The sequence below is a fragment of the Chiloscyllium punctatum genome, chromosome 25, assembly GCF_047496795.1.
Source record: "Chiloscyllium punctatum isolate Juve2018m chromosome 25, sChiPun1.3, whole genome shotgun sequence".
NCBI lineage: Eukaryota > Metazoa > Chordata > Chondrichthyes > Orectolobiformes > Hemiscylliidae > Chiloscyllium > Chiloscyllium punctatum.
In genome coordinates, this window is record NC_092763.1 from 19298818 (window position 1) to 19324182 (window position 25365).

General features: G+C 39.9%; 1 protein-coding gene across 10 annotated transcripts in view; it reads right to left on the reverse strand.

Moving 5' to 3' along the window:
- Positions 1-14383, reverse strand: part of hdx (highly divergent homeobox) — an 87683-nt gene extending 73300 nt beyond the window's left edge. For 3 of the 10 annotated variants that reach the window (XM_072594772.1, XM_072594767.1, XM_072594765.1), the window contains exons 1-2: positions 14261-14356; positions 9878-9988 (exon numbers count right to left, since the gene is read on the reverse strand). In XM_072594772.1, coding sequence (XP_072450873.1) covers positions 9878-9901 — 24 coding nt within the window. In that variant the 5' untranslated portion in view covers positions 9902-9988; positions 14261-14356. Of the gene's footprint in view, positions 1-986; positions 1094-9877; positions 9989-14260 lie in introns of those variants that run through there. The other 7 variants (XM_072594764.1, XM_072594763.1, XM_072594769.1 and 4 more) reach the window with 6 other exon arrangements.
- Positions 14384-25365: the final 10982 nt, after the last annotated feature.

A 25365-nucleotide genomic window follows, 5' to 3' on the forward strand; every position in this document is an offset into this window, starting at 1 on the left:
AGGTAAACTACAATGCCCAAGATTGGTTTGAAAAAGAAAGGCTATATGCTCTACGGTGCATGAACACTGCCAATATAAAATGATGAACACTCAAGTGAGAGCCTGATTTAGTCGATGTAATGCATGACTGCTTCCTGACTCAGTGTACAGGAAAGCCTTGGTAGGTAGTGCACATCTGACTTTGCAATGACAAATGCTAAAGATACCATCCAAGCAATTGAATCCACAACCGTGTAGAAGGCCACAGAATAATTGTTTTAACATTGTCAGCAGCCAGATACATAATTTTGAAGGTTACTGAGCTAGCAAGCCAGAAACCTGAGTTAATAAACTAGAGAATGAGAGGGTGAAACAGTTATACCATTGATCATTGGCTGCAATATGGTCTTGTCCACATCCCAAATGAGAATGCAGAAAGGAGCATTTTTAACTTGGATAAAACAGGATTGTTCTCCTGTCTTTTACCAAATAGTTCCTTAATGGTAAATAATGCAACATGAAATGGTGGAAAATGAAGTAAGGTTTGCAGCACTGTTATGGTCTGTGACATGAATAGAACCAAAAAAGCTGCTACTTCTGGTGAAGGAAAACAGGAAACGACATTGGTTTGTGAAGATCAAGTTGCTACCAACACAGTAAGAAGCTAATAGAATCCTCAGACGAATTTTAGCATATGAGATGTGTCTCAGCAAAGTGGACAAAATGGAACAATGGAGACAGATAATTATCATCATTCCAGAAATTGTGCTGCACATGTGGTCATAGCTAGCCTCAAAAGAGACAAGCTGACATTCTTGCTTCCCAATACCATGGCTAAGCTCCAGCCAAAAAATCTGGGGTGAATAGGAACTTATAAAATCGTCAGCAGCAAACTCTCAGTTATCAAGGCCATCAACAAAAAGCAGGAGTGAAACCCAACTGTTCTGCTAGCCATGTACATGAAGAAGGTGGCATGGAAGATGGTGTCAGAAGCCAAAATCACTGACCGGTTCCACAATGCTGGGTTCAAACAAGATAGGACTGCACAAGATGTCAAGAACGAAGAGCAATGGAGTGATGCCAACCAGCCCAACGACAAAGCCTTTTCCCTCACCTGCAAGAGGCCAGGATGGAAATTTCAGCAGAGACAACCATGGAAACTTACATTGCTGCACAATGGAACTGACAAAGGAGGTAACTGCAAATGCTATACATTTTCAACCAAGAAGTCAAATGACGCTAAAATATCTGAAGAATGCCCAGCTACTCACCTGCTTATTTGCCGAGGTGGAGCTGCAAAGATCATACTGACTCTTGAGATTTTGCACAGCAACAAAAAATGCACTAGATATTTCACTGCACCGATAGCAAAATGGACTGTATCACGCTCATTCAAAAGATAGCGCATGAAACAGAAAAAGATTACCAAGTTTTTCCAGGAGCAAACTTGCAACCTTTTAAATTGCCTTTACTGTATGAAGTCAGGCTATTGCAAGGTGCAAATAAATTGAAAAATACAGGCATTTTTCATATATTTGATACATCACTGTGTTTTCATTTTTTTCTAACATAGGTTGTACATAGGCAAAAATGGTATGCCAAGGAGCTGCCTTGGCTAACTCGAAGTTTTATTTAATGCAATTTTTTTTTGATAGATCCATGCAACACAACTGTACCACAAACTGGAGCAGTTCTAGAAGGTGGGCAGTTAGCACCTTCACTGTGAAGCTATAGCTAGCCAGTAAAAGTCATTCATATAGCAAAGTTCACATTTCTAGAATGAAATCACACAAGCTTTTAAAGGACTGAATGAAGATGACAAAGAATTTGTGTGGAGCTTTGTATTGCTTCATATTCAAGTCTAGGACTTAGGTAAATATCTCTATTCTCAGCATATGACCTCAATTGAAGAACCCAACATATCATCTCCTATTACAATAATTCCTAGATCATAGAATCCCTACAGTGTGGAACCAGGCCATTTGGCCCAACAAGTCCAAACTGATTCTTCAAGAGTATCCCACCCAGATCCATTTCCCTCCTTTATTACTCTACATTTGCCATGACTAATGTGCCGAACCTACACATCCCTGAACACTCTGGGCAATTTAGCATGGCCAATTCACCCAACCTGCACATCTTTGGATTGTGGGAGGAAACCCACACAGACACAGGGAGAATGTCGCTTGAGGCTGGAATCGAACCTGGGTTCCTGACGCTGTGAGGGAGCGGTGCTAATCACTGAGCTGCCCCAAAGGAACACTGCCGCATAGTACAGTGAAATCATTATCTGCTTGATCAATATTGCAACACCATTTTCTATAAAACAAACCCTTCTCTTGCCTTGCCTGAAGATTCTGCATCCTTGAACACTAAACTGCCACTTCTGCCCCTTTCTCAACTATGTCTGTGATAGCAATAATATCACATAACTAATGTGTTAATCAGTGCCCTCAACTCCAATACTCCTTTCATCCAGCCTTGACATGCTCCTTTGTGCCTTAATTTGCCTATATGATGTTCTGCCTTCCACACGGACTTGATTTTCTTCAACATTTGTTCAAGCATCACTCCCTATTTCACCTCCACTCAACATCCTACCCCTTGCCAAATTACTTTAAACCTCCACTAACAGCACTAGTAAACCTTTGCCCTCTGCAAAGATGCTATTCCTTCTAATATTCAGAATTAACTTCCCTGACTTATACAGGTCCTATCTGTCCCAGAATTAAAACCAGTGAAAAGTGATCATGGAATCTCAAGCTCTACCTCCTACAACCACTCTTCAGCCATGTAATCACCTGCTGCACCTATCTATTCACATACTCACTAGCAAATGGCACCAGGAATAATCTTTGATGTCTTGCTTTACAATCTTCCTCCTGGTCCTCCCAAAGTCTGTTGAAGGACCCGATCGATCTTTCTGCTTATGTCGTTGGCAACCAACATGAACCATGGCCTCTATCTGCTTGACCTCCCCCTTCAGAATGCTATGCAGCCATACAGTGATATATTTTACCCTGGCTCTAAGGAGGCAATAGGAGAAAGTGAGGACTGCAGATGCTGGACATCAGAGCTGAAAATGTGTTGCTGGAAAAGCACAGCAGGTCAGGCAGCATCCAAGGAGGAGAATCGACGTTTCAGGCATGAGCCCGAATCTTCATTCCTGAAGAAGGGTTCATGCCCGAAACGTCGATTCTCCTGCTCCTTGGATGCTGCCTGACCTGCTGCGCTTTTCCAGCAACACATTTTCAGCTCCAAGGAGGCAATACACAATCCTGGAGTTTGTAGACAACAGCAGGTACACTGGTCTTCCAATTGTATTTAAGCTCCTACCACTATTGTTCTTACTCTTTTTCACCCCAACCCCCCTCCATCTAGACCCTGGCTGCACTCTTTATAAAAAACTTCAGAAAATCCCAAAGCATCTTAGAGCCAAATCAATATTTGGAGGTGTAGCCAATGCCATGTTGAAAATTGTTTGCTTTGCATTCAGCAAGGCCACAAAACCAGCAGTGAGAAATGAGTAGATAATCTGTTGCAGTGGCAATGGATAAAGGGCACATATTGAGAACTCTCCTGCTTTCTGTTCCATAACATCATGTAATATTTAATGTCCATCTGAGAGGGTAACATGGCTCAATATGCCAAAGTACCTCAGGCAGTTTTGCACCCACTCAGTATTACAATGAAGTGTCAGTCTAAATTCTATACTTGGGATCCTTGAATAGGCCACAAACACAGGCATCTCACAGTGTCCCCACTGAGCTGCAGTCGAAACAAGTTAGTTGGCATACAAAATGTCTGATACTTTGTTGGGAATGAGGCAGAATTTGGTCATGAGGAATTGGAATTCTACAGACCTTGCACCTAATGTACTCAAAGTCATACAGCAGAGCAAATCATTCAGCCCACCAAAGCTATTTTAGATCTGATCCTACAAATCTTTCATAGAACTAGAAGCTCTCTGCAGGATTCATGTTGTATGTTGAAACACAAGCATCCCTCGAGATATCAAAGACCCAATTAGAGGCCCAGGACTTGCACATCCATCATGGAGTGGGAGGGGGAATTAAAGTGTTTGGCCACAGGGTGGTGGGTTTGTTTGGTGACTGTGTCCTAGAGATGTTCTCTGAAACATTCTGGAAGTTTGCATCCTGTCTCCCCAATGCAGAGGAGACCACATCATGAGCAACAAACATGGTAGGTGATGTGTGCGTGTTAGTACAAATCTCTGTCGGATGTTGAAGAATTCTCTGGGGCCTTGGACGGAGGCGAGATGTTGGTGTGGGTGCAGGTTTTGCACTTCTTGCAGTGGAAGGTGAGTTGGTGAGTCAGAGGGAATTCTCCTTTGAATCCTGCCACATCCTCCAGATCAAAGGGTTAGCCATCTGCATCTGCATGGGCCCCAGCTATGCCTACCTCTTCGTCAGATATGTGGAACAGCCCATCTTAGTCAGCTATGCCGGCACCATTCCACACCTATTCCTCCGCTACATCGATGACGGTATCGATGCCAACTTATGCTCCCATGAGGAGGTTGACCAGTTAATCAACTTCACATACACTTTCCAACCAGACCTCAAATTTACCTGACCATCTCAGACACCTCCCTCCCTTACCTGGATCTCTCCATTTCCAGCGACTGACTCAACATGGCCAACTAGAATTAAAGAGAATCCAAAGGGGTTTTACAAATACATTAAGGACAAAAGGGTAACTAGGGAGAGAATACGGCCCCTCAAAGATCAGCAAAGGCGGTCTTTGTGCGGAACCACAGAAAATGGGGGAAGGTACCAAATGAGTATTTTGCATCAGTATTTACTGTGGAAAAGGATATGGAAGATATAGACTGTAGGGAAATAGATGGTGACACCTTGCAAAATGTCCATATTACAGAGGAGGAAGTGCTGGATGTCTTGAAACACATAAAAGGTGGATAAATCTCCAGGACCTGAGAACTGTGGGAAGCTAGAGAAGTGATTGCTGGGCCTCTTGCTGAGATATTTGTATCATCGATAGTCACAGGTGAGGTGCCTGAAGACTGGAGGTTGGCAAACGTGGTGCCACTGTTTAAGAAGGGTGGTAAGGACAAGCCAGGGAACTATAGACCAGTGAGCCTGACGCTGGTGGAGGGCAAGTTGTTGGAGGGAATCCTGAGGGACAGGATGTACATGTATTTGGAAAGGCAAGGACTGATTAGGGATAATCAACATGGCTTTGTGCATGGGAAATCATGTTTCACAAACTTGATTGAATTTTTTGAAGAAGTAACAAAGAAGATTGATGAGGGCAGAGCAGTAGATGCGATCTATATGGACTTCAGTAAGGCGTTCGACAAGGTTCCCCATGGGAGACTGATGAGCAAGGTTAGATCTCATAGAATACAGGGAGAACTAGCCATTAGATTAGAATCTAATCTAATCTAATCTAGATGCGATCTATATGGACTTCAGTAAGGCGTTCGACAAGGTTCCCCATGGGAGACTGATGAGCAAGGTTAGATCTCATAGAATACAGGGAGAACTAGCCATTTGGATACAGAACTGGCTCAAAGGTAGAAGACAGAGGGTGGTGGTGGAAGGTTGTTTTTCAGACTGGAGACCTGTGGCCAGTGGAGTGCCACAAGGATAGGTGCTACATTTTGTCATTTACATAAATGATTTGCACGCGAGCATAAGTGGTACAGTTAGTAAGTTTGCAGATGACACCAAAATTGGAGGTGTAGTGGACAGCAAAGAGGGTTACCTCAGATTACAACAGGATCTGGACCAGATGGGCCAATGGGCTGAGAAGTGGCAGACGGAGTTTAATTCAGATAAATTCGAGGTGCTGCATTTTCGGAAAGCAAATCTTCGCAGGATTTATACACTTAATGGTAAGGTCCTAGGGAGTGTTGCTAAACAAAGAGACCTTGGAGTGCAGGTTCATAGCTCCTTGAATGTGGAGTCGCAGGTAGATAGGATAGTGAAGACGGCAATTTGGTATGCTTTCCTTTATTGGTCAGAGTACTGAGTACAGGAGTTGGGAGGTCATGTTGCTGCTGTACGGGACATTGGTTAGGCCACTGTTGGAATACTGCGTGCAATTCTGGTCTCCTTCCTATCAGAAAGAGGTTGTGAAACTTGAAAGGGTTAAGAAAAGATTTACAAGGATGTTGCCAGGGTTGGAGGATTTGAACTAAAGGGAGAGGCTGAACTGGCTGGGGCTGTTTTCCCTGGAGCGTTGGAGGCTGAGGGGTGACCTCATAGAAGTTTACAAAATTATGAGGGGCAAGGATAGGGTAAGTAGGCAAAACTTTATCCCTGGGATCGGGGAGTCCAGAACTAGAGGGCATAGGTTTACGGTGAGGGGGAAAGATATGAGAGATCTAAGGGGCAACTTTTTCACACAAATGGTGGTTTGGGTATGGAATGAGCTGCCAGAGGAAGTGGTGGAGACTGGAACAATTGCAACATTTAAGAGGCATTTGGATGGGTATATGAATAGAAAGGGTTTGGAGGGATATGGGCCAGGTGCTGACAGGTGGGACTAGTTTCAGTTGGGATCTCTGGTCGGCATGGACGAGTTGGACCAAGGGGTCTGTTTCCGCACTGTATGACTCTATGGACATCTACTTCTAACCCACTGACTCTTACAGCTACCTAGACTACACCTCCTTTAACCCTACCTCCTGTAAAAACACTATCCCTTATTCCCAATTCCTCCATCTCCACTGTATCTGCTCCCAGGTGAACCAATTCCACCACAGAACTTTCCAGATGGCCTCCTCCTTCGAATTCCCCCTCCCACGTGGTCGATAATGCCCTCCAGTGCATTTCCTCCACTTCCTGCAACTATGCCCTTGAACCCAACCCCTCCAATCGCTACAAGGACAGAACCTCCTGGTCCTCACCTTCCACTCCGCTAACCTCCACATATATAGCATCACCCTCCGCCATTTCTGCCACCTACAAAGAGACCCCACCACCAGGGATAGATTTCCCTCCCACCCCTATCTGCATTCCAGAGACATTTCCTTTTCACTCCCCTCTCATACAATTTAAATATTGGTTTCCCTTATGCTTGTGAATTGATGAGTGCAAGGTGAAAAGTTTCAACAAAATGCATCTTTTCTCCATCAATTCTCAAGTTCTATATTACTAAGACAACTGTTTATTTGGAGTTAGTGCCAAATGCTTCCTATTCTTCAACAATTAGCTACTATTTCAAAATCCAAATAAAGAAATCTGTCAAATTTCTGAAGGAAAGAAAACTGTAAATTAACTGTACTTTTGAAATTAATGCTCAATTATGAAATTATCTGTAAGTGTAATTAGAAGCCCAATCTTGTCAACTCTTTTTGAGCTTTACTTCTCTTCAAGTAGTCTATCTTGAACTGAAATTCTTGGATACAGGCATAAAACCATACAACAAAAGACTTCAATATATGGACTTCAATTAGCCGTTCAACAAGGTTCCTCATGGTTAGCAAGATTAGATCACACGGAATACAGGGAGAACTAACTATTGGATACAGAACTGGCTTAAAAAGGTAGCAGACAAGAGTGCACTGGTGGAGGGTTGCTTTTCAGACTGGAAGCCTGTGACACTGGTGTGCCACAAGAATCAGTGCTGGGTCCACTGCCTTTCCTTATTTATACAAGTGATTTGGATGTGAATATAGGAGATATGGTTGTTAATTTGGGATAAAGAGTTGAGCTGGAAAAAGCACAGCAGGTCAAGAGGAGAAGGGGAGTCGATGTTTCATATCGGAACTTTCAGGTTCTGATCTGAAACATTGACTCCCTTTCCCTTCTGCTGCTTGACTTGCTGTGCTTTTTCCAGCTCAACTCTTTATCCACTCTGACTCTCAGGCATCTGCAGTTCTCACTATCTCCATAGTTAGTAAGTTTGCAGATGACACCAAAATTGGATGTGCAGTGGACAGCGAAGGTAACCTCAGCACAACAGGATCTTAATCACATGGGCCAGAGAGGCAGTTGGAGTTTAATTTCGATAAATTAAGGTTTTACATTTTGGAAAGGCAAAGCAGGGCAGGACTTATACACTTAACGGTAAGGTCCTGGGGAGTATTGCTGAATAAAGAGACCTTGGAGTGCAGGTTCAGAGTTCTTTGAAAGTGGAGTCACAGGTAGATAGGAGAGTGAAGGCGGCATTTGGTATGCTTGCCATTATTGGTCGGTGTGTTGAGTACAGCAGTTGGGAGGCATGTTGCGGCTGTATCCGACATTGGTTAGGCCACCTTTAGAATACTGCTTACAAATTCTTGTCTGCCTGCTATAGGAAAGATGTTGTGAAACTAGAAAGAGTCCAGAAAAAGTTTACAAGAATGTTGCCAGGGTTAGTGAGTTTGAGCTTTCAGGAGAGACTGAGGCTATTTACCCTGGAACTTCAGAGACTGAGGTTTATAAAATCATGAGGGGCATGGATGGGATGAATAGACAAGGTCTTTTCTGCAGGGTGGGGAAGCCCAAAGCTAAAGGGAGTAGGTTTAAGTTGAGAGGAGAAAGATTTAAAGGAAATCTTAGGGGCAACATTTTCACACAATGTGGTGCATGTATGGAATGAACTGCCAGAGGAAATGGAGGAGGCTAGTACAATTACAATATTTAAAAGGTATCTGGATGAGTATATGAATAGGAAGGAGAAAGTGATGACTGCAGATGCTGGAGATCAGAATCAAAAAGTGTGCACTGGAGAAGCACAGCCAGTCAGGCAGCATCCGAGGGGCAAGAGAGTTGACGTTTCGAGCGGAGCCTCCTCATCAGGAGATGAAGCTGTGCTTTTCCAGCGCCACACTTTTTGACATATGAATAGGAAGGGTTTAAGAGGGAAATGGGATCAGATTAACTTAGGATATCTGGTCGGTATGGATGAGTCAGACCAAAAGATATGTTTCCATGCTGTATGACTCTGTGACATGTTGCATCTATGCAAAGGAGAAAGAATTTATCATGTCACAACCACCCCCTCATCACTATTACTTTTTCATGAAAGCAATTTGACTTAGTGTTTTATTAATAATAGGAAACACTAATATGTTTTCCAACATAAAAAGTAAATACTGCATCATCTGGCTTTACATCCATTTCTAAAAACTAATCTTCCCAGGTTATTATGGAATCACGCTTTTCTTCCTCCCTTTCCCCACACATACTGCATCCCCTGACTTAGAGTACTGTGTGGAGGCAGGGCCATTGAATATTTTTAGGGTGAGTTACATCAATTCTTGACTAACAAGGGAGTCAAGAGATTTGGGAGATAAACAGCAAAGTAAAGGTCACAATCAGATCAGCTATGATTTTAGCAAATGAAAAGAGAATGCTCAAGGAACTGATAGCCTACGGAAGCTTATGGTTCTTGTGTTCTTATGGAATTTGACTAGAACAAGGTACCTGAAATTAAACATTTGCTGCAGTAATGTTTTTCATTTGATGAAAGTAAAATAGAAAAGTTTAGAGTGTCCAATCATTGCATCTTGGGCTGCATTTCCACTGTACTGTGGCATCAAAGTGAAGCAAACTTATTTGCAACAATGCCAACATTATGGTATAGATCCACTTAGTTATCAATCTTCATATCAATACAGCAACTGTTGTGTAAATACAGTTAAAGTTAACAGAAAGAAAGTTTATTGCTGTTGGATATATTACTGATTGATGACTTTTTTTAGTCAGCTGAAATACTGCCCACATTTCTAGCTTCCAGAAATGTTTATATTTCAGGTTTTAGGGAACAAGCCATTGTGAATAGTGTAATTATAAATTTTTCAAGTGCTAGGTGACTTGGTATGGATCAAGCCAGCCCAGATTAATCTTTGATCTACTCTGATTAACAAATTTCTTCAAATACTATCAAGTTTACCTGGTCACATTTTGTAACAATTCAATCATACCTGCGGACAATCCCCCATTCTCATTGGCTCCCGACCCTCCTGTCACATTCGATCGAAGATAACTTTGTAAGACAAGACTGCTCCTCCACCTCGCACTGCACGGTTCCTCAGCTGGAGGTGAAACCAGTGGTTTTTAAATACAAAAAATACAACTGGTTTCTTCAAAAGGAGTAATTTTCAACATTTCAAAAGGTATGATTGAATGGTAACAGCATATTTGCACCCATGTTGAGGAAAAGATTGTGTTCTTTTATTTAAAGAAATGGACTTTTCCCAAGGCCCTGCCAAAGAAAATAAAATTATTCTTATTGCTCAATTACTGTGGCAAAGTGCAAGCCAGTATGTCACTCTTTTGGTTGTTGCAACTGCATTTTCAACTTACTATGACATGTTCCTTTAGGTAATAAACCATACCATATTTGGCATAGTTGTCTTATCACCCTGCAAACTTTGAGACAATGGCCTAAGTTTTGTGTTCACTGGGGAAAGGAAGGGCATTTGTTGATGAAGAAACTTGACCACTAGATCTAGTGACCTTTGAGTGGTTGAATTCCCCTATTAAAACATCATTTTCAATCTGGCATCATCTGTATGTAATCTGTGGCATTCAAGGATATTGGCTATTTGAGTGCTTCAGTCTGATTGAAGTCTTCTCAAATATAGAAGAGTTTTTTTTAAAAAACAATATTTTTCCCTTTTTAAATTAACTTGGAAAATAGCATAAAGTTTGGGTTACATGTGATTAATATAGGTGATATTAAAAACAAAACAAATGTTATTAATTTGAAAATCTATGGAATTTACCATGGAATAGAAATAATGACATCCTGGACTTCCAGAATGAGGTTTTCAGAACCAGAGAGGTTATTCAGCAACAATTATGACCAAGTCCAGCATTAAAAACCGCAGTAATCCTCCATCTCAATATGCTGTAACATGACCAATCATTTCCAGCTGGAAGTGGGTATAAAATGTTCAGGTCAAATCACTGGTTTCTGTGCTGACGCATCTGCAAAAACTGCAACAGTGCATTCAACGGACAAACAGGGCATCACTCACAGCGCATTCAAATTTGTGTGTTTTACTAGGCATGTGCAAACACCTAAAGCTGCAGTGAGTTTTGCACAGTAACTGTCTTTAGCACAACAAGTTTTATCATTAACACAATCAACTTCCACACCAAAACATCCGATAGATCATAAACCACAACATGAACACAAACATGTCTCATGATTCTGCCTTGGTGGTTATAATTTCTTAAATGCCTCAACAAATAAATAGCTCAAAGATACCAGGCAAATTAACAATGTTAACCAAGCAATATTAATAATCAACACCAAGTCAATAATATATAAATTTTCAATTAGCATTTTAACATGCAAAGCTTCTATTTATAGTTTAATACTTAAATCTCCAGAATACAAATAGACAAGTACAAAACAGCTACTTCTGTTGCATTTATACCATATATTCAAAGAATAGTATGTGAATAATTTGTAATTGAGAGAGGATGTAATACATAGTCAACCATCCACTAAAGTTATTGAACAAATTGACAATTCGTACAGCTTAATTCATATTCCTTAATTCAAATGATTTCAGTGCAAAAAAGATGACTTGGCATTATCAGTGATTACAAGTTGAAACTGCAGAACACATTTCCAATTCCTCATTTTCTACTTGGCTGTACACATAACAGGCCAATTTACTCTGTATAAAACGTAGATAAATATTTCACAGCAACCATAACTCCCAACAAACCCTATTCTCCTCTCACCCCTTACTAACCTACCATGGCTCTAGGTGCAACAGGCTCACAACAATAAAATTCTCATCCTTTCAAGTCCTTCCATGGCTTTGCCCCTCCCTATGTTTGAAACCTCCTGAGCCCCAAAACAAAAGGCCTCAGCATACTTGAGATTTTTAAGTATTCTACCATATGAATAGTTATTTTAGATACTTCAGCCCCAAGGTGTGGGCTCTCCTTCTACCCTACTTCTCTCTCCTCTCTTTTAAAACTAATCTTTCTGAAAAGATTTGGTCACATGTCTGTGGATTTCCTTTTGTAGCTTAGTGTCAAATTTCGTTTGATAATGCTCTCATGAAGTGATTTTAGAACTACTGCAAGCTGTTAGTGTAAAGACTGCACATATTAAGACAACACGATATTAAAGTTTTAACGAATTAACTGATTTAGGTAAACATCAGTGAAGAGCAACATAAGTAACTTCAGAATTTATTAGTAAGGACTAAAGAAAAGAAAGGATAATCTATGATGCCATCTAAATGATCATGAAATTATTAGTTCTCTCCTGCACTATACCATCCTTTCAATCCAGAAAGAAAAATTCAGTTATTCCCTTCATGTATTTATCCAGCTCCATTTTGAAGTCTATTCATGACTTTATATTCATCACCATAATATCAAATTGCATTCAAATGTCCATGAATTGCTGAATAAAAACATTCCACGTCCTTTTTCTTTGCCAGTTATATTAGATGTATCCTCTGTTTATTGACACTTACTCTGAAAATATATAAATCAAACTCCTGGAACTCCCTATCTAAGAGCATTATGGGTCTATCACTCCAACCAGAAACTTAGCAGGGAGGGAATAAAGAGGTAAGTGACTATAACTTGTCACTGATTGTATTTTCTGTTTTGTTTTAAAATGCCAAACAATATTTAGCACTGCTAGCGGTTCAAAAATGTTTTGATATAATTTAAAAGGTTGGACCCAAAGCTGTGGAAGGTACATTTTACTGGTAAGAAAAAGATTCAAAAGAAAACAAAGGAAAGCTAATTTAGCAAGTAGTAAAAGCTAAATAGTAAACTTTCCTGTTCTAAAAGCAGACAAGTGCATGACAAACTGAACACAGTGACAGGCAAGTTTTCCTTTACTTTGACGCGAGAAAATGACATAACAAATCCAAATACTTCAAACAAACTTGACCTTCTCATTTCAAAAACATTATGCAAAATATTCATAGAGCTCTTTCCCACAAGTTTAAAAATAGTTGCTGCAAACTCTCTAGTAATATCTTCTATTGGTATGCACCACAATTACTTTCTTTAAAATATAGTTTTCATACAATGATTTACAAATAAACACGAACTTATTTAAGATATTTAGTAACTACAGCACGTAAGACAGATAAGTAGCAAAAGTGGGTTTGGAGAACCAAAAGACTTAAGAGTAATCAAATTTGGTGTTACACAATAAACCATGCAGCACTGCATTGAATTGGATAGCAGTACTGCATGTTAAATTATATTGCGCCGTCTTAAATTATGTCAAGCTTGTAATTCTAAATTTGTTAAATTACATTGTTGGCTTCTAAACTGTAATACATAGTGTGCCAAGTTATATTTAATTGCACTGCACTTTACATGGGTGCTAAACTGCACCTTTATATACAAAATACATTCTACGATTTATGTATTAGTCAATTACAATGTTATTTTAAATTATACTTGCTGGCTGCAGTTGATTTTGCACAATTGTAATATTACACATTAGGTTAAATTTTAAATGGGGGGGGTCTATAATAGATTATACTGTTAGAACATACTGTGTTGCCTGACATATTGTATTTACATCAGACAAAATTCATTTTAGATATGGCATCGGATGTACAGTTTATGGTGTTACATTTCAGTTGAAGTGTTGCACTTGTTAATTTACAGCATATTAGATGGGATGGTGCGTGGATGCGGGCTACTTTAGTGTGAAACTAGTATACAGTGTGCTACGTATGTATTCTAAGGACTTGGCTGTGGTTACAGCAGAATTGTACAAAGTGCCCACCCTCCCAAAGTGAATGAAGCCAGCCAGATTACAGTAAGTGCGCATGAGTGGAGTCAGCAGCGCCTGGGCCATTCTAGTGAAATGCTCCAAGCTGTGTGTGTGTGTCCTCCCCGCCCGCCTGCCCCATCCACCAGGACAGGGTGGATTGGAAAGAGAGTGTCCGCCGGATTGGAGTGGAAGGTGGGCGGGTAACCGAGTAGGTGCCGTTGGCGGGACGGTTCGGGGAAAGAGAGTTGATTCCCCCTCCCCCACGCCACCCGCCTCTCTCTGCTAACGGAAAGTTTGCGGGCGGCCGTGCCATGACTCTGAACTGGTCAGTCTGAAGTGGGGAGTACTTCAATTCACGGGGATGACCTACCAGCCGCTGGGGAGGGAGGGCCGGGCCCGGCTGGGCAGGGCCAGGCCAGGCCACGCTAACCACGGCAACTTTAGCCACTTTCTAAAATAACAAAACAAATCGCACCCCGCTGCCTCCTGTTCACCACCGCAGCCCGGCAGGGGAGGAGAGGAGGGAGGGGGCGAGAGAAATCCCTCTAAATTCAGTTGAATTCACGGTAAAATCAGCCGCGCGTACCTTGAAGCCCTGTAAAAAATCAGAAGAATATCAATTCAGCAGATTTCTCCAGCTCTCCGAGCCAGACAATAAAATCAGACCCGTCCAATCGCACCTGCTCTCATGATCATGACGTGCGAGGCGACAGGAACCAATCGACGCCCGCCCTCTGCCCAGGCTCGGCGGGGAACCGGAGCGAGATGCGCAGGCGCGAACGGGAATTCACCCAGTTTCCCCCACCTGCCCCGCTCGCTCCCTCCATCCATCTTTCTTGCCATGGCAACGGCGCCAAGCCGGAAGTCCCGCCTCCCCCTCCCTGGTAACGGCCATCCTCCCCTAACCTGGCCTGACAACGGGTTGTAGTTGGAGTATCCTGAGGCACGATTTTTATGGGGGGGGGGGGGGGGGATGCGGAAAGGGGTGTTGTTGATTTACATTTTTGTTTTGCACGTCGTCGCGACGTTTATTTACGATGTTTGACGCTCGTGGAAAAGTCGTGAGGATGTGAAGAGAGTGTCTCTGGTGAAATTATAAGGTTGGAGCCGAGTCACGTGACAATCTGCACTCTCTATTTCCCTCCCAACCCCAACACACAAAGCTGGACCTCTCTTTGAATTATTTCATCGTTGTGCTGAGAACAGAAATTGTAAAAAGGAGCGGGAGTTGGCCCTGTGTTCATCCTTAAGCTTTAATGCTCTTTCTTCTGTCTCCTCCCCCCCCCCCCACCACCCAACACAATAAAAGTGACACTGTTTTGGAAGCACATTACTGAATGAAACAAAGGAAGCGGACTGTGAAAGAGGGGGTTATAGGCAAAGATCGAAATTGGGGTTGAACTTTATAGACTGCTTTAAACTTAGGCAGTCCTCTTCAATGCTACACTCTCAATCACTTTACTCGGAGTAGCTAACTTGTCTGCCACTAGGTGGAATATGTATTTTCATGTTTAAAATTGTTCGGGAGATGAAACTGTGAAGTAATTACAATTTGCTACTACCTTTTTCCGCCAAATTGTTCAGTTAGTGGTATTTAAACGCTACGTTTGCCTTCTCTTGTTTGCAAATAATATTCGTTTGAAGAAGTGGAATTATTCGTGTGGCTAGGGCAAGACAGATGCTGCTTTAGGAAAGAAATGGAAAGCAACTGGGTTTTTGTGGTACAGGAAATTGGAGAACACTAGATAAGAATTGAAAGGGGTGAGTGAACATTTTGTAGTATTGGAAGTGGAGAAAGTTGACAATAGCCCAAGAGCTTAGATTTTCTAGGTGTTAAAAGAAATTCCAATACCAAAAGTAAAGATTCTGTGGTTGCATTGAAATAGGCTCTGTTTGTTTATTCATTGATAAAAAATAATTAGTTGAAGACTCTCAAGTACTGGAATTGTCTTGGTTTCTTTTAGTTTGCCTTATGAAATTAGTTTTGACTTTTTATTGCAACACTGGGAAACAATTTTCCATAACAACTTGTATGTATGTAGTATCTTTAATTAGCTGAGGTAGAGTCATAATTGGAGAATGATACGGAGGTGAGAGCAGTGTTAAGACCATTACTTTTATTTACTTTTCTAATTTTTTGATTGGAACTTTGGGTTGCCATTGAGAAATGAACTTTGAATAGCAGATTGCCCTCAAAAGAAGAGGAGAGAACAATTGCTATTGGGATCTGGCTTGTTGCAGTTCCAAAGAACGGTCACTGGACCCAAAATGTTGCTTTCTCTCCACAGACATTGCCAAACCTGCTGAGTTTTTCCAGCAATTTCTGTCTTTATTTTTGATTTCCAGCATACACATTTTTTTTTAAGTTTAGTGAAGACAAACCCAGATTCCCTTCTGTCAAAAACTAGGGTGATTATAATGCAGAACAAAGAAATGGCAGAAGAATAGAACACATACTTTGGTACTGTTTTCACAAAAGAGGATGTAAATAATCTCCCAGAAATGTTAGGAAACTAATGGTTGACTGAGGGGTGGATTTGAAGGAAATCAGCATTAGTAAGAACATGGTGCTGGGAAACTTAATGGGGGTTAAGGCAGAGATATCACCAGGGCCTGATAATCTGCATCCCTGAGGACTAGAGGAGATGTCCCTGCAAATATCGGAGGCTTTGGTGGTCATCTTCCAAAATATAGAGACTGGAACACTTCTAAACTGATTGAAGGTTGGTAAATGCAACCTCATTACCAAAGAAGGGAGCAAGAGAAAATACAGAAATTACAGACCTGTTAACATCCGTAGTGGGAAAATTGCAGGAGTTCATTGTATGAGATGAAATAAGAATGTTTGGAAAGCATTCAAAGGATTACCAAAACATGGGTTGATGAAAGGCAAATAATGCTTAAAAAATATGCTCAATTTTTTGAGATTGTGGAATAGATGAGGGAGAACCAGTGAATGTGATATTTTTGGATTTTCAAAAGACTTGATAATATCCTTCATAAGAGGTTTGTTGGCAAAGCTAAAACACAAGGAATAGGGAGTAATATATTGGCATAGATTGGGAATTGGTTGACAGAAAGGAAACAGTGGAAATAAACAGGTAATTTTATGAGTGGAAGGTAGTGGTACTGCAAGGGTCTGCGCTTGAGTCTCCAGCTATTCATTAGCCTGAATGACTTGAATGAGGGAATCAAATGTAATCTTTCCACGTTTGCTGATGACACAACCTGGGCAGAATTGAGAGATGAGAGGAGGATGCATGGAGGCTTCATGTGTTTTTTGACAAGTTGAGTAAATGACAAACAAATGGTGGATGCATTACAATGTTAAATATGAAGTTATATACTTTGGTACGAGAAACAGAAAAGCAGAGCACGAATTAAATCGTGATAGACTGGAAAGTGAGAGTATACAAAGGGACCTGGTGTCCTTGAAGTCAAGTTACTAAAAGTAGACACAAGTGAAGCAAGCAGTTAGGAAACCAATAGTATATTGGCTTTCATTGCAAAAGGATTTCAGTTCAGAAATAGGGATGGTCTTGGTGAGACCACAGCTGGAGTATTGTGTGTAGTTTTTGGTCTCCATACTTAAGAAATTGGGCCAAGGAGGGATCAGTTAGCTTTGTTGGCTGGATGGCTGGTGCACAGTAATGCCAATAGCACAGGTTCAATTCCCATGCCAGCTGAGATCACGTTGAAGGCCTTGCCTTCTCATCCTCACTCATTGCCTGAGGCATGGTGACTCTCAGGTTAAACTTATCATCATCAGTCTCCTCTTTCTCATGAGAAGCCCTATGATCATCTGGAACTTTGGCAATCTTACCTCTCCTTTATTTAAGAAAGGATATATTTACCATAAAAGAATGCAGTGGAGATTCACAAGGCTAACAGTACTGTCCGATAAGGAGGATTAGTTTGACTGGGCCTATCTTTACTGGAACTTGGAAGGAAAAGAGGGGATCTGAATGAAACATAAAATTCTAACAGGGCTGTACAGATGAGATGCAATTTTCTTAGTTGGAAGTTTAGAATGGAGAATGGAGTCTCCGGATATGAAGTAGATCATTTGGGACTGAGATTAGAAAACATTTCTTCCTTCAAAGAATAGTGAACCTGTACCACCACCCTCCACCAGTGAAGGTTGTGGAGGTCACGACACTGATTACATTTCCAGAAAGAGAGAGATTTTTAGATCTTAAAGGCATCAAGGGATATGGGGAGAAAGCAGAATATTGCACTGAGATAAAAGATCAACCATGATCCAATTGAAAAGTGGAGTAGGCTTGAAATACCAAATGACCTGTTTCTGTTCCTAGATTCTATGTTACATGTAAACTTTATTGTTCCATTATATGCCTGGCTGGAATTTCCTGTTCAATCCTTCATATATTTAAGCTTGCCCAAAACTCTTTTACCCATGTCCTAACCTGCACCATGTCCTGCTCAGCTATCACCTAGTGTTCGTTGATTTACACTGAGCAATGCCTTGATTGCAAAATACTGATTCTTGTTTTCAAAACACTCTCTTGCATATTGTCTTTGTAAGCTTGGGTTCTAAAACCTTTTGAAATATGTACACTTTTCCATTCTGCCCTCTCATAGTTTCCATTTTTATTATTTTTTTGCAGTATTAACCATCAATGCCTGATCCATTCAAAGCATTCTTTATCTCTGATACCATAATGCGCCTTTCATTTTTGCCTCTATATTTTGAGAAATCCCTAGATTTGAAACATTGTAAATTCACTTGGATATTCTGTTTATCTTTTTGCTACTGCATGTCTTTCAAACTGTATTTTACCATCTTTGCCTTTTGTACACCCACTATCATTTTTATTCCTTTCTTTCTCTGTCACTGTTGCAAAGAAGTAATTCATTGGCTGTAAAATGCTCCATAATGAGTGCATGAAAAGTATTTTGACAATGCAAGTCAGTTTTTTTGATATAAAACCGACAATCTGGGCACTGTAAAACCTCAATCTAGTGCCCAGATTGTTGCACGTTGTCCATTCATCCATTTTCGTAGTGTCTGCTTGGTCTTGAGACTGTGACTTGAAAGAAGTTCTGGGATTTACATATTAATCAATAGAAACCTGCATCCCACTCTAAGTGATTAAAGACTTAACATCAATCTAGGTTTGTTCAACACGTTGCATCAGTTGTATGACACTTTGATCTTTTACTATAAATTCTGTGTCTGATGATCCTGCCCCACTAACCCTGATGAAAGAGCAGCACTCCGAAAGCTTGTACTTCCAAATAAACCTGTTGGTCTAAAATCTTGTGTTACGTGATTTTTTAACTTGGTCCACCCCAGTCCAATACTGGCACTTCCACATCATAATTTGAAGGTGAGTTGTTGCTCCTCCAGATTGCTGGAGCATTGCAGCATGTTGAGGATAGACAAGTGGGCATGTGAGCAAGATGCTGTGTTAAAATGACCAGGATGAGTACATACCAAAATGACACAGTAGAGAACTCAATTATTGCAACATTTTAAAATAATCCACAATAGAGATACAATGGAATTCTGAAAGCCCTTTTTGCAGATCTCATTATTACAGCAGAGCTTAAAATTAAAACAACAATAATAGATGAATGAAACCCCAAAATATGCAAGGAGCAGCTAACGTTTCTTTCAGATATGACTCAAAAGAAGCATTGTGTGACAAAATACCCAAAACAGAGGGATCGGGTCTTTGCTACTTGATGACACAAATTCTGAGGAAGAAGTTGGATTCAATGATGAATCAGAGCAGATTATACTGATCTTGGAGTGCTTCAGTCCTTTCGTGAATATGTTAGTTGCGGATTCTGTTATTTGTAGACACTTGGACCTTAACAGCATGTGGAATAGATTAGCAAATATGCTATGGTAGACTCTCCCATAGCTGAATTACTAATCTTAATCATTTATTTCATCTTGTTTAGCCACATTTTCTTGGCATTGCAAATCAATCCTCTCAACCTGTATTCCTGAGGTTTAATAATTCTAAGTGAAATTTCTTTGAAACTCTCCATAGAGGCAGGAATTACAGTAGAAATCGATGGAAATAAAGAAAAATAAAGTTTTCCTGGCCTGAATGATGCTTCCAAGGTATTTAAGTTTTGGGGAGGTGGGTTTTGCTGAAAATATATTGTGTTCATCTAGTAGCAAATCCCACAATATTTTCTTGTGATGAGAATAGAAAATTTCAGGCATCAGTGGGCGGCACGGTGGCACAGTGGTTAGCACTGCTGCCTCACAGCGCCAGAGACCCGGGTTCAGTTCCCGCCTCAGGCGACTGACTGTGTGGAGTTTGCACATTCTCCCCGTGTCTGCGTGGGTTTCCTCCGGGTGCTCCGGTTTCCTCCCACAGTCCAAAGATGTGCAGGTCAGGTGAATTGGCCATGCTAAATTGCCTGCAGTGTTAGGTAAGGGGTAGATATAGGGGTATGGGTGGGTTGCGCTTCGGCGGGGCGGTGTGGACTTGTTGGGCCGAAGGGCCTGTTTCCACACTGTAAGTAATCTAATCTAATCTAATCTTCATGATGCATGTTAATCATTTCCTTACAGTGTGAATTTAAGAAATGTGTTACTATTAAAGTAGGATTTCAAATTGGGGTCAAGCTTATGGAACTTTTAAATATATTCATTTGCAATATTAAGCAGAGTTGCCCTGAAACAACTTCAAATGAAAAAAATCTGTTTTATGAGTTATTCCCATCCCTGTTAATTAACTCTGGCCCTCATAGATTTTCATATACAAAGAAAAGGCAGAACAACTGTGAAGCTTTATTGGTCAGTTGAGCTGTGTGGGAGTTAAATACTGCAATGAAGCAAAGTCACAGCTGTTTCCAGGGCAGATGAAACTTTAATAAAATTTGTGTGGAGTAATGCGTACCTAAATTCCCTTACTTGCACAATCCAAAGAAAATTAAATTGTATTTTTTAGCAATGTTTTTTACATGGCAGTATTTCAGGTGTGTATTCTATTGCAGCTAGTTTCTTACTACTTCTGATATGAGAGAATGGGAAATGTTATTTGACTCAGGAAGTTTTAAGAAAAAGTTTCTGAAAGCACTTTCGCTCCAGGAACACTAGCTCATGCAGAGGCAAAGGAATTGAACGCTATTTGTTGAACATTTTCAGTGTAAATTTGAAATGTTCAAGATAAATACCATTAAATTTTATGCAGTCAATTGTTTATTGTAGAATAATTTATACTGTATGGAGAATGTGACTGGGAAAAGCTAACAGATTGACCTTGCTGCCTTAAATTCAATCCTGAAGAGAAAAAGTATAGGTGGTATTAAACCATTAACTACCTAATAGTTTTGCAAAAATCAATGCATGCATGAGAGAATTCTTGAGTGTGCGAGAGGAAGGGAGCTGAGCCATCTACTGCCCATGTAATGTTCTGTGATTATCGAGGCTTCTTGATGAATTGTTTTGAAATTTGATTATACTGTTATGATCTGAGCTGACATTATTATTGGATAAGTCACATTCGGATTGAAATCCAGATAGAACATGTTTTGTTCCATTCTGGTTTCAACAAGATGGTCTCTCGCTGAAACATAGGCACACAATGTTGCAGATTTTTAAAAGCAAAATAAACGTATTAGCTAAAAGAAATGAAGATAAAGTAGAATAAATCAAACTTTTTTTAACTTTAAAACAGAAATTCAAAGATTTTGAACATGCAATAAAAGCAAAACCTCATCAATCCTCAAACATTCCTTTGCAAGTTCCAAAAAAAAATCCCTTGAGCAGTACCCCAAAGCACCTATTGTACAGTACTCACTGGAAGAAAACCAAAATATTTTTCTGACACCTTGATTTAATGTGATTTTAGCTTCAAGACTAGAACACTGGCAACTTCTTCCTAGAGCTATCCTATACCAGAGCTTAAACCTAATCAGCTTCAAGTAAACAATTTGGTGTTGTATCCAAACATTTCTGGTTTGGGATTATCATTACTCCTTACTCTAAAATAATCTAAAGTAGATTTGCTTTGTTATCCTCTTCTCAGGAGCATTACTCTATTCAAATATCTCTATCCAAGGACTCCATGGATTTGCCCAAAACAAAGTGAACCTAAAAGAAGTCTCTCCCTGTGGGCTAAGGGTATTTCTCTTAAGTTTACAAAATCCAAAGGACTGGAAATTTTTATTGGAGTTATGACATTAGTATATTAATACCATATTCTCTCAACCTTAAAGCAGATCAGTTTATCTTGCTAAGTCATAAAACATCAAAAGGTAAACCCATTAGTATTATAAAAGAAGCTCACTCAAACATTTGCAAAATAAACCACCATGACTACAGAAACACAAGTTTATTATTAACTTCAGACACAGAAAATCTATGCATAAAATAAATAGTTATAATGTACGTAAATAAGTTTATATCACACTTCCATCTCCAAAGAAGAAAGGGGTTGGAGGCATTTCCATTATTCAAAGAACATGTTTTAACACTAATTCTGCATCATACTAACAGTGATAATATTAATAGTAATAATAACATTTTCATCAAATATACATTGGATTACACTGCAACTGTTTTTACAAAGGTTCATTTGTGCAACATCATGCTCTCTCTTGCATATGTACTCCCAATCATGCATTCACAATGATTTTCCAGGCACATGGACAATTTTCAAGTTACAGGATTGAAGAATGAAGCTCCATCAAAATAATCATAAATATCACAAAATAATTGCAGAATTTTTCAAAGAAAATCAACATAATTGTGGTCCATATAAATAAGTTTCTTCCATGTTGTTACTAATGTATATTTCAAAATGATGGAGAACCAGCACAACACTCAATGTCTCATTCTAAACTATTGAATATTTTTGTTGATATGAAGTCATTTTCTTTATAAAATAAGTGACGGGTTCATCTCATCATCTTGCAGTAAGACAGCTCCTACTCCAATGCTGAATGGAGCAATGCCATCAAGCAGTCAATGGCTCTGCATAGTTCAGTGTGGCTAAACTTGTTCTGTTGTCAGCACTTTGACACTTTTCTATCCATTCAAATTTTCTGCCTTTTTTGAATATGTTTTTAACAAGGTAATGACAGTGATGAAGATCAGAACAAACGTGCTATGTAGTACACTCATGCCAGTATTATATAAATTTGTCATTTTTCATCCCAGGCATGAGAAAATCCATACAGCCTGTTCAGTTGTTTCTTCAGATGCTGCTTTGACTTGGACTACTCCTTCTCCTATATTCGAATTTTCCAAAAGCTAGCATTCTGGTAGATGTTTTGATTATTTTCAAAATCCCTGTGATATTTTAATCATCTTTGAATATGCACTCCAGTCTATTTGCATTACTGTTGTTTCACCATTTCACCATTTAAATGTCACTAATTTTACTTCCTACATTGAAAACGGACAACCCTACAACTGCACTTGTGGGATTTAGGAGTCTTTCTTTGTGCGAAATGGTGGTCATGTTTGGCTTTCAAATATTACCTTTCAGATTAGTTAATTGCCAATAATATATTTTGAGATGTTTCTGAGTGACACGTTAAAATTATTTTAATTGCAAAAGTGGCACCAGGGACCCACGTTCAGGCTATCTGAAGAAGTAAAGGAATTTTAACAATAATAAAATGAATAGTTTAATAATATCTCTATGATACATTTTTAGGGTGGAATTCTGCTCAAGTTTGTTTTCCAAATGTTTTGTATGACACTTGCCCATGCTACCCCTGTATATCTTGTCTTAGATGCTGTAACTAAATTATAGCCATTTATTACTGAATAGAAAATGCATTTTTAAAAATTATTGTCTTTATTTTTACATCTTAACTGGATTACAAAGTGAATAGACTGTCTTGGTGTACAAATGCTTACATGAGTGAGGCCAGGCAAAGCAGTTAACCTGGACTGAGGTGGTCATGTATCCATTTAAGTTAGATGACTGATAATTTGCAATGAGATGATGCTCAAGTTTCACAAAATATATCATAATGGAATCTCAAGTTCTTGAGAAAATTTGTGATGCTATCAGTAAGAGTCATAGAAATGTACAGCACGGAAACAGATCATTCGGTCCAACTCATCCATGCTGACCAGATATCCCAACCCAATCTCGTCCCACCTGCCAGCACCCAACCTATATCCCTCTAAATCCTTCCTATTCATATACCCTTCCGATACCATTTAAATGTTGCAATTGTACTAGCCTCCACCACTTTCTCTGGCAGCTCATTCCATACATATACCACCCTCTGTGTGAAAAGGTTGTCCCTTAGGTCTCTTTTATATCTTTCACCTCTCACCCTAAACCTATACCCTCCCCCACCCCAGGGAAAATACTTTGTCTATTTATCCTATCCATGCCTCTCATGATTTTGTAAACCTCTATAAGGTCACCCCTCAGCCTCCGACGCTCCAGGAAAAACAGCCCTAGCCTAGTCAACTTCTCCCAATAGCTCAAATTCTCCAACCCTGGCACCATCCTTGTAAATCTTTTCTGAACCCTTTCAAGTTTCACAACATCTTTCCGATAGGGTTCAGGGATTTGGTTATGTAATACAATCAGATGCAAGAAACTAGATAGAATGTACTATAGTGCAGATACTTTCAATTGCTGTATTAGAACATAGTTAAAGAAGAGTCATGTCACATTCAAAATGTTAACTCTGGACTCCCTCCACAAGTGCTGTCAAAATTTTGAGTTTCTCCAGCATTTTCTCTCTGTCACTGGATATACTCAATGTGATAGCACCAGAAACAGAGAGGCCTTAAAATAATTGATGAAAGGGTATGAACAATGGCAAAAATATACTGAGGCTGTCAAGAGATTTATCTGAAGAGATTTTTAAATAGGAATAAGACAAAATGAAGCGACCTGGGAAGGCAGAAACCAAATGATTTTTTGGAAGTATGAGATAAGAAGTGATGCACAAAGGAAAACAGAGCTTATATGGTAATTTTTTGGAGAAAGTTCAAGTCAATAAGCAGTTGTGAGAAATAGGTGGGAGAGGATATGATAACTGTTGGAAAGTATGAGAAACAGGGAGGGCAGCATGATAACTCAATGGTTAGCACTGTTGCCTCACAGCATCAGGGACCCGGGTTCAATTCCACCCTCGGGCGACTGTCTATGTCCATTTTGCACATTCTCCCCATGTCCGAGTGGGTTTCCACTGGGTACTCCAGTTTCCTCCCATAGTCCAAAGATATGCAGGTTAGATTGATTGGCTATGCTGAATTGTCCATAATATTCAGGGATATGCAGGTTGCGTGAAAGAGTCATGGGAGGTCCGGGGTTGGGGGATAGGGTAGGGGGTAGTTCTGTGTGGGATGTTTTTCGGAGAGTTGATGCAGACTCAAAGGGCCAAATAGCCTACTTCCACATTGTGGAGATTCTATGATTCTACAATATGTTCTCTATGAAGAATGAGCAGATATAAGTTGATGAGACAAAAAAATACAGAAATGTGTAATAAAGAAAAGTATTTATGTAGGTAAATGTTTTTATTAAATGGTGGGAGAAATGCTAGAGACAAATCAGAACACCAAAATGACATTCTGTGTAAAATGTTTTTATTTTCAAAAGTTTGAACCATTGTGAGCACAACTGGAGCTCCGACATACTATAGTTTCTTGATCATGCCAATTTCTTTCTTGATAACTGGAGTGTGATGTTGTCTGGTACTGTTCTTCTTGAGTTCTTTACAATG